This window comes from Chelmon rostratus, chromosome 3 (genome assembly GCF_017976325.1).
Source record: "Chelmon rostratus isolate fCheRos1 chromosome 3, fCheRos1.pri, whole genome shotgun sequence".
NCBI lineage: Eukaryota > Metazoa > Chordata > Actinopteri > Chaetodontiformes > Chaetodontidae > Chelmon > Chelmon rostratus.
This window is the reverse complement of record NC_055660.1, coordinates 25,013,233-25,023,746: the sequence shown is the minus strand read 5'-3', so window position 1 is coordinate 25,023,746 and position 10,514 is coordinate 25,013,233. Positions and strand designations below refer to the sequence as shown.

At 49.6% G+C, this 10,514-nt stretch overlaps 1 protein-coding gene across 2 annotated transcripts; it reads left to right on the top strand.

The window, feature by feature from the left end:
* The first annotated feature begins 657 nt into the window (after positions 1–657).
* On the top strand, positions 658–8,508 carry pcdh18a (protocadherin 18a). 2 transcript variants are annotated; one of them, XM_041933328.1, is made up of 4 exons: positions 658–3,468; positions 4,116–4,171; positions 4,762–4,934; positions 6,840–8,508. In XM_041933328.1, the coding sequence occupies exons 1-4, from the start codon at positions 979–981 to the stop codon at positions 7,652–7,654; spliced, it is 3,534 nt and encodes a 1,177-aa protein (XP_041789262.1). In that variant the 5' UTR covers positions 658–978; the 3' UTR covers positions 7,655–8,508. The 2 variants fall into 2 exon arrangements, with proteins under 2 accessions (XP_041789262.1, XP_041789261.1); XM_041933327.1 differs by having other exon boundaries at positions 4,083–4,171.
* Positions 8,509–10,514: the final 2,006 nt, after the last annotated feature.

Below are 10,514 nucleotides of genomic sequence, written 5' to 3'. Positions count from 1 at the left end.
ACTAATGCCAAGGCATCCAGTGAGTCAGTCATATAGCAGGAGTGAGTGTTGACAGCTGGTTATGGCTACGCTCGGTCATGTTTTAGAAATCATCAGTGGGCCTATGAGGGCTTTAAAGGTGGTGGGTGACAGTGCTGACGGTCGACTACATCTTTGTCTCGTCTAATGAGAATTTAGACTCTCGGTGTGTCCATGCTGTCTGAGGAGAACAGACCCGAAGCGAGAAACTTGTAAACCTTCCTGTGGTTTTATTGCAATGAAAAACAGCCGGCTAAGCTTGAGTGAGCGTTTTCTTCTTGAGTTTATTTTCCCCCCTGCCCATTGTTGCTGCATGATCGTTACTCTGAAAAAGTGGGGAGAGTGAATCCCCCCCACACGCACACACACACACAGGGCGGGGTTTTTACCCCCCCACTTTCTCTCTTTCCTCCCCTCTTGCGCCTCCTCTTCTCTCCTCTGGAGTTTTGAGTGGCCACCAGCCAGCCTTTCGTTTAAGAAGCGTTTGTGTTTCCCGGGATGTGAAAAGGGGGGCCGTGGCTGATGTACAACTAGCTGGTTTGAGGCGGGTTATTTTTGGGCAAGTCTGTGTGCAGAGGCACCTCAAACGGAGAGAGGGAGCGAACGAGAGCGCACGGCGCACAAGACCAGACGCAGGGAGAAGAGGGAGAAAGGCGCACAGATTTCAGTGGCACTCAGCTGGTTCTCCCTCACTGTGGGTGCGCGCAACAGATCTGTGTGACAAAGGAGAACAGACAGAAACACATTTGGACGCTTTTATGGAAACTGGTGCAACTTGAGCGAGCTTGCATTTGCCAGTCGAATGTTTTATTTGATTGTTTTTTGTCCTCGCTCCGCGGAGAAAGCAATGCAGCTGCTGATTGACGGAGCAGCGCATTTACTAAGTTAAAACTGGAACTGACCTGCACTGTGCTGCTTTTTGGAGCTATTTTTTGGGATCTGCTTTTGGCTTCCACAAAAATGCAAGCAGGAAAAATGAAGGGACTGTTTCTGACAAGAATGTGGAAAGTTCTGGCTGTTTTGGCGCTGGCAGCGCAACACGCCACCGGTAAGACATTGAAATATCAGATTTATGAGGAGCAGAAGGTTGGCACGGTTATCGCCCGTTTGAAAGACGACGTCGCTGATGTTCTGGCTAAACTTCCCAGCACAGTGTCGCTGCGCTTCAGAGCCATGCAGAGAGGCAGCTCGTCTTTCCTCACGGTGCGCGAGCAGGACGGAGAAATCAGCGTCAGGACAAAAATTGACCGCGAGAAACTCTGCGAAAAGAATCTCAACTGTTCTATCCAATTCGACGTGCTGACGCTCCCCACGGAGCACCTGCAGCTGTTTCACGTCGAGGTGGAAGTGTTGGACATCAACGATAACGCACCCCAGTTCGCCCGCGCCGTCATCCCCATTGAGATCTCCGAGAGCGCCGCCGTGGGAGCGCGCATACCCCTGGACAGCGCCACGGACCCCGACGTCGGGGAGAACTCGCTGTACACGTACGCATTAGAGCCCAACAACTTCTTCAAGATCGACATCCAGTCCAGGACTGACGGGGCTAAATATGCGGAGCTGGTGGTGCTCAGGGAGCTGGACCGGGAGGTGCGCTCCGCTTATGAACTTCAGTACACGGCCTCTGACAGGGGCGTTCCCCCCAGAACGGGTTCGACCCTCCTCAAAATCAGTGTTGCGGACTCAAATGACAACAGCCCGATTTTTGACAAGTCATCGTATGTCATCAATCTGCCAGAAAATTCACCTGTTGGCACTCTGCTCATCGACTTAAACGCCACTGACGCGGATGACGGCACGAACGCCAAAATAGTCTACTCATTCAGCAGTCACGTGTCCCCCAAAATAATGGAGACGTTCAAAATTAACCCCGACAGCGGTCACCTGACCCTCATCAGGCGCGTGGACTACGAGGCCGTTAACTCTTACGACATTGACGTCCAGGCGCAGGACATGGGTCCAAACTCCATGCCAGCTCACTGCAAGATCCTGGTCAAGGTGGTGGACGTGAACGACAACAAACCGGACATCAGCATCAACCTCATGTCCTCTCAGGGGAACGGGGACGCAGCGTATATATCCGAGGCTTCTCCCTTGGACACGTTCGTCGCCCTGGTGAGGGTGGAGGACTTGGACTCGGCGCTGAATGGAGAGGTGGAGTGTAGACTTCACGGTCAAGGATATTTCAAACTGCAGAAGACATATGAGAACAACTACATGATTTTAACTAACGTGTCTTTGGACCGAGAAAAGAGGTCGGAGTTCAGCCTGACGGTGGTGGCAGAGGACCGGGGGACCCCCAGTCTGTCCACCGTCAAACATTTCACCGTGCATGTAACTGATGAAAACGACAACCCGCCGCGGTTTGAGAAGGGCCGGTATGAGATCTTTAAGTCGGAGAACAATGCCCCTGGAGCGTATCTGACCTCCATCATGGCCACAGACCCCGATCTGGACACCAATGGGCAGGTGAGCTACTCCATCTTGGAGAACTCTGTTCACGGGAGCTCCATCTCCACCTACGTCACCATTGACCCCTCGAACGGCGCCATCTATGCGCTGCGCACGTTTGATCGCGAGGATGTGAGTCGCATCTCCTTCGTGGTGCAAGCCAAAGACGCAGGGAAACCACCACTGCTCAGCAACGCCACGGTCATCCTGAACATCCTGGACGAGAATGACAACCCTCCCGTCATCGTGGTCCCGCAGCTGTGGAACTTCACAGCTGACGTGCCCGCGTCGAAGTTCACGGAGGCGGGGCATCTAGTAACCGTGGTCAGGGCGACTGATCGGGACACGGGGGTCAACGCTGAGCTCATCTGCTCAATCGTCAGCGGCAACGAGGAGGGCTTCTTCATCATTGACCCCAGAACCTGTGAAATCCACGCCAACAGCAGCCTGGAGAACTTCCCCCACGAGCATGCGGAGCTGACGGTCGTGGTCCGAGATCAGGGAAGGGAGAGCCTGAGCGCGAAGGCGGTGCTGAAGATCACCCTCTATGAGAACATGGAGAACCATGTCCAGGTGATGGACCAGGGGGAGTCTGCCCTGGATGCGTCCCTGATCATCATCATCTCCCTGGGGGCCATCTGCGCCGTGCTGCTGGTCATCATGGTGGTGTTCGCCGCCCGCTGCAACCGGGAGAAGAAGGACACGAGACACTCCTACAACTGCCGGGTGGCCGAATCAACCCACCAGCACCACCCCAAGAAGCCCTCGCGCCAGATCCACAAAGGTGATATCACCCTGGTCCCCACGGTGAACGGCACCCTGCCAATCAGAGCTCATCACCGCTCACCTTCGGCCACGCCCCCCATGGAGCGAGCCCAGATGGGGAGCCGGCAGAATCACCACAGCCGCCAATCACTGAACAGCCTGGTGACCATCTCGTCCAATCACATTCCGGAGAGCTTCGCCCTGGAACTGGCGCACGCGACTCCACCGGTGGAGGTGAGCACGCACGCGCACACGCGCACACACGAGCAAATTACACTCAGATATTTCAAATATGACCCCTCAGCCCCTCTTCAAATTTCCTCTCCTCTCACTCTCTCTCTCTCTCTCTCTCTCTCTCACACACACACACACACACACACCACCTCTCATCCTCACACAGCTGTCTCCGTTTGAGCAAATTAACTCATCTCCATGTGTGACAGTGACTTAATCAACACTGCCCTGTAGTTCAAACTGACTCTCATTAAACTGTTGATGATTATAGATGTGTCTTTGTCTTTACCTTGTTTACACCCTGTCTCCACCACCTTCATCATAACCACCACCCACCCCTCAGTCATATGTGTCCATATTCATGTAGAACCCCCACCGTCACCCTCGCCACCTTTTTTTGTGTTTGTTTGAACGTCATCCATTTTGTCTCATCCATTTTTAGCAGCCTCTCCATCATCCATTTTGTGTTTACTCATCCATTATTTTGTCTTCTGTGTTGTCTCTCCCTCTTTCTTTTTCTCCCCCCTCCCCAATTACCCATCTGTTATTCATCCCCCCTTTTCTGTTTCTTTTTGTTTGTTTTATTTTGTTTGTTTTGTTATTTTCGGATGTAGCAAGTCTCACAGCTTCTGTCCATGCTCCATCAGGGCCAGTACCAGCCCAGACCCAGTTTCCGTGGCAACAAATACTCCCGCAGCTACAGGTAAATTACCCCTACCCCCTGCCCCCCCACCTCCCCTGGAAGATTATCTTTTGTTTACTTTTTGAACCACTTGTTTTTCATTGTGTATTACATGTTCCAGCAACCTGTTGTGAGCTGTTGCCTGTCAGTCAGTCAGTTACATGGAGCTCATGCTTCAATGGCGTGTAAATGTATTTCCTCATATTCCAGCTGTTATCATACCGATGTCATTCAGCTCAAAAGTATGCAAACTCATTTGTCTGGATGTCGCAACAATATTCCCGATGCTTGTGCTCTTGGAGGAATTGGGCTCGGGCTGTAATGTGTGCATCCATCATGACTTTCATCATAATGTCCCCTTATGATCCCCACATTTATTGATGCCCCCGGTGGCCGTTGTGATAGATTTAGAGGATCTACCTGCATGTAGGATTAATGGGCCAAGCCGTGTCTGGAGATTGACAGGTTGCAGAAGTTTTTATAGATAGACAGATTCCACCAGCCTGCCAAACAAAAGCCACTTGGTGTTTGCACAGTTTGCAGCATTTTTTTGCAGATCCAGTACCTCTGACTGACTGGTGCCTGTATGTGCTTGTGATCTCCCCACTCAGGTATGCGTTGCAAGACATGGACAAGTTCAGCCTGAAGGACAGTGGCCGTGGGGACAGCGAGGCGGGGGACAGTGACTGTGACATGGGGCGGGAGTCCCCCGTGGACAGGCTGCTGCTGGGGGAGGGCTTTTCTGACCTGATACACCTCGAAATGCACCATCGACTCCACCCAGGTGAGCCTCGCAGGCCCCGTTATTTGCTCCTCCCCCGCCATTTGCCAAATTGATTCCGCTCAGCTGAGTCACACACCTAACACCCTCTGCGGCAGCGCCTCACACTCCGCTATCACCTCAGCTTCACGGCACGGTCGCGCCGCAGCTTAATCTTATCTCGCAGAAGTTGTGAAGTCATACTTTTCGGTGGATTTTTGTCTGGGCTTCATCGACTTTGGGCCAATTGAATTGACTGAAAAAAAACACACACAGTTCTTATTTGCGCTCTGTTTCTGTCCGATCTGAGTCCAAGCTTAAATGAACTGGCAGTGGATTGACCTGACCTCTCTCTTCCTCCGGCCCACACCCTGCCTTCTAATGCACCTCCTGCCTGACAAATTTCAGCACCGCGGACAGCGCCGGGCCCGAGCCCATTATTTATCTGTCCACCTGCCTATACAGCCACTCCATTCACCCTGTTGCCAACACAATCCCCATTGTGCTCAGCCCCATTCTTCCACACAGCCCTCATTTCCACGCTCGTTATCACACAGAGAGAGGTTACAGTGTGTCTGGCTGTTTGCGTTGCTGTGTGTGTGTGCGTGTGCGTTATCTGCCCCTAAGTTAGAGTCGTGTCTGTAAAATCCTCCCTGGAGCGGAGATGAGTCGCCTGTCACTCATCGGTATGCGTCTCAGTGCGCTGGGTTTTTTTTCTTTCCTTTTTCTTTTCGTTCTCGTTTTTTTTCCCCCCGGTGAGTGACAGTGGTGCGCTTTCATGTCTGAACTGAGGAGAATTCATAGTAATTGCTTTTAGAATGATGTTATTCTCTCTCTCTCCCGCTCACGCCGTCCCTCCCTCACCCTCTCCTACATGCCCGAGAGCTCCTCAGCGTTTCTCTCTCTCTTCTCTACCTGTTAATGTATTCTCTATCTTTATTGAGATGGATAAAGGGAGGGACGGTGGACATGGACGCTCTTTCTGTATCTCCTTTTTCCTCCCTTTGAGAACGACGTGGAGGTGTTGCACCCCTCCTCCCCCCCCCCTCCCCTCCTCTATCTTTTATGCTAATGTGAAAAAAGGGGAGGGGAGGGAGATAATGGGCCGAGAGGGAGGATTATCCTTGTTTCTCTTCAATAGATTTAATTTGTTTAGATTTTTCTATTTAGATGGGCAAATGTGGCTATTCATGCTAGATATGATAAAAGAACCAAACAGGCAAATCCCTGCCTCAGCTGTGTCGTCAGGAGATGCGGACATGCTCGGCAGAGCAGCCAAATATTACATTAGCATCTGCCTGTAGTGCCATTTGGGTGGAATCTCGCAGTTATTCATTTATTTATCTAGTTCCTGCGATTGTTTTCCTACCTGGCGCTACCTGGATAATCGTGCTGTGAGCTGTAAATATCACCAATCTGGTACCTCCAAGCAAGACTATGAAGAGATCAGGAGAGAAAGCTAACTGCTACCAAGCTGAGCCATGATTGTGATAGCAGTGGAAGAGTGAAACTCTGCCACATGAAATATTTACTAGGTATTGTACAACGAGTATTCATATGCTAACAGAATGAGACACGGCGTGTCGTGCTCAACAGCATCCCGGCCCTTGTTTCATGCTAAAAAAACAGCACCTTGACCTCCTGCTGAACTGTGTATCTCTTCAAAGACAACACTACCCCCTCCCCTCCTCAGCATAGTCTCCGGGTTTACGACTTGTATTATTCAAGTATCCTGACATTTTTCGTGCCGCAGCAGCAAATATTTTTTAAAAACCCTCCTTCTGTTGGAGGAATTCTGAACATCTTATTTATCAGAGTTGTCTTGTTTTGCAGCCATCGTCTGTTTTTGTTAGCGTGTGTCAGGAGCTGGTTTTCTGCTTCTGGACTCCTTCCTGACTCTTTCCGTGTCTCTCTCTTCCTTTGCTGTAGCTATGAGACTGTGCACGGATGAATGTCGCGTCCTGGGACACTCTGACCAGTGCTGGATGCCCCCCCTCTCCTCGCCCGCGTCCTCCGCTGACTACCGCAACAACATGTACATCCCCGGGGAGGAGTCCACCCAGCAGCCCCAGGTTGACGATGACCAGTCCTCCGTTGACTCGGAGCGCCGCAAGAGCTTCTCCACTTTTGGCAAGGAGTCTGGGAACGAAGAGGCGGGGGCTGGGGGAGTCGTCGCCGGAGGAGGAGGTGATGCCTGTGCGGCTGGAGGAGGGGCTGGCTCCCTCCTCACAGAGATGAACTCCGTCTTCCAGCGGTTGCTCCCCCCTAATATGGACTCGTACGCAGAGTGTACCGAAACAAGCCCGCCCTCGTCCTCGTCGGCCACTGAGAGAGGAGGTGGGCGTGGCGGCAACGTTGCTGGTAACAACGCCGTTCCGCAGGACAACCGAAGAGGGTTGTTGCCAGGTGGGAAAGGCCCCGCTTACCCCCCAGGCGTGGCAGCATGGGCGGCCAACACCCACTATCTAAATCCTGGGAGCGGATCCGTGGGAGCAAACCATGTTTCCTCCTCTTCCTCCTCGCCCTCCACCTCCACCACCACCAACGGACAGCCGCCTCACCTCAAATGGCTGCCAGCCATGGAGGAAATCCCGGAGAACTACGAGGAAGATGACTTTGATGGCGTCTTCCATCAGGGTCACCCAGGTGGCAAGCGCAGCGAGAGCCGCCACGAGGCCGGCATGGACGCTAGCGAGCTGGTGCACGAGATCAACAAGCTGCTGCAGGACGTCAGACAGAACTAGAGGGAGAGAGAGAGGGACGGGGCGTAGCATGGTTCCACCTTTCACCACAACGCTTGTTCTTTGTGCCGACATGTATAAACCTTATGATGACTGTTTCTTGTTCACTGTAATGCTTGTCTTGTTAATTTGACCAAATATCCTCTTTCCCGCTCAGTGCTGAGGGACTCACAGAGAACGGCAACTGAAGCACGGCACTGAAGCTGTGATCGAGGTGACTTAAAGGCATCAAAGCGAGTGCTCAGAGAACAGATTGCTCAGTTGTTATTACACTCTCTCCGAAAGTCGCTTGAATGAGTGATTTCAAACGGAAATCCACCATCAAAACCTGTACCCTTTCTTCGTTTGTAATGTTTACAGCAGCGTGAACAGGCTCCGGAGGGAGAAACCAACAGTTGCGTGATCTAATTTCTGCTTTTATAGTGTACAATATTGTACAGTGTCTGTGGAAAAAGGCGAACTCACTTGAATATTGTGCTATGTCTTCTGTTTTGTTATTATGGAATGTAACTGTACAATTTGACCTTTGTATTTTAAAAATACACTCTTTTTTACTTCTATATATTTATATGTGTCCTCTATGTTTGTACAGAAAAAGAAAACAAATGTCTATTTTTTATATTTGTCACTGCATGTTATAATATCCCTTAATGTGTCTCCTTTCCTCAGCCCTGATTATTTTATACAACTGTATTTAATTTTGTTAGTGTGTGTGTGTGTCTGTGTGTGTGTGTGTGTGTGTGTGTGTGTGTGTGTGTGTATGTGTGTGTGTGCGTGTGTGTGTGTGCGTGTGTGCGTATTAAAAGTAATCACATTCCGATGCAGTTCCATGTTGGAAGTTGGTTTTGTATGGTAAAACTGTGACCACTGGATGATAAATAAAGTGGAGGCATTCATAACAGGTTTATGTCTGAAAAGTGTTATTGGTGCTTAATTAAAGTAATCTCATTACTTCCTGTTTTCATGTCTCACACTTTCCTCACTAAGTGCTTCCATTTGCCCCCCTGTCTCTTAGCACCCCCTAATGTCCAGCATCAGAACTGCAGCAGTTCCTGGATGTACAGCAAAAAACCTGCTCTGTGCTTCGTAGGTAAACCCGAGCCTCATTATGCTGCAATACACATGCATGACTCTGCTAATAAACACGCCATTAGCTATGAATTTATTCCCAAATGATCTCTTTAGATTAAAATGCATTTAGCTGTTAATTTAGTTTCAGAGTGGGGATTCTCTGTCTCGGTGTCTCTCTCATCCATGAAAGCATCACGTTTATGGTAAATATGCTTAGCAAATGAACAGCATCTGATAATAGCGGCACATGATGAGAAATCAAAAGCATGATATTGTACGCCGCAGCCGTATGGACTCGTAATACAATTAAATAGAAATTGGGGAGTGGGGCCCTCCCCTCACTCACTCTGCGGGTAATCACGAGGGCTTAACTGGGGGATGATACACTCAAGCACATGAACACGTTCGTGTTCCCCGCACACAGTCAAGGGAAAACAGAACACTGAGTTTGAAAGAGGGAACATTCAACAACTAAGGCTAAATGAAGCAATTAACCTCATGAGACAGAGCTTTAACAAGGTAAAGGTTGCAATTTGCACACACGCACACACACACACACACTTACACACGCGCCAAACAGACACTCATGAGAACATACAGTAGACCGGCAGATGCATGTACACATTCACACGCACGCGCAGCTCTTAATAATGAGCTCATTTGTCTTCATCATTAAAGAGGCCAAGCCTCGATAAACAACAAGCCTCGACTGTGTGTGACTGAAGGAAACTACAGCATGCTTTGTGCTAAATTACCATGGCCTATTCTAAGTCAAACTAGCTTAATATCTAGCAGCGTAGTAAGCTAATACTCCGCTAATAGAAGCTAATGGTGATGAAATGACGCTGGGTTTAAACTGCTTCAAAGGAATGGCTCGCCATTTGGGGAAAATATGCTTAGAGCTGGATAAAAGAGGTTGATTTCCCTCCCATATCGGTGTGGTAGGCTTAAATATGAAGCCGCAGCCTTAGCTTAGCAATAGCCAAACAGGGGGAAACAGGTAGCCCCGCCTCTGTTTAAAGGTGACCAAAAACAGCAAGTACAAAGCTCACTACCATAATTAACACATTACATCTTGTGTGCCAGGTTTGCTGTTTCCACTCTTTATGCTATGCTAAGCTAGCGGCTGCTAGCTCAAACTTCATATTTAGTGGGCACAGGCAAACATATTTCCCCAGTACTAACTATGTAATAATCATTAAGTGAAGCTTATATAAAACATTATGAAGTGTGTGTGTGTGTGTGTGTGTGTGTGTGTCATTTCTGGATTGGCAGTACATGATGGATGATCTTTAGCAACAAGAAATTCCTTTGCCATAAGGTAATGGTGTGTGTAATAGAAAAAAACACACCGGGTGAAAGATCTGGTCGTGCTCATTTATTACCACTCAGATAATTAATTCCACACAAATACAACAGAGGCAGTGATATGATGGTGAAATATGAACCCCGGCTTATTACTGTCTGAGCAAATCCACCATTAAATTGTGTGTCAGTCTCACATGCCTTTCACTCGCTTTCGTCCTCAGACCTCCTCTCCTCCATCTTCTCTCTCCCACCCTGCATACCTTCATATCTCGCTCTCATCTTCTGGCTATTTCTGTCTGTCCATCTGTCTGTTTGAGACACACATACACACACCCATAAATATTCCCCTTCACACACAAACATGCACACACGGCGCATCCAAAGCCCAGCAGCATCCCCAGCTCATATCACAGCCTCGCGTCCCTGTAGACATCATAATTTGTGATGCTCTTCTCTTTTTCGTCTCATCTCAGCTCATCTTGCC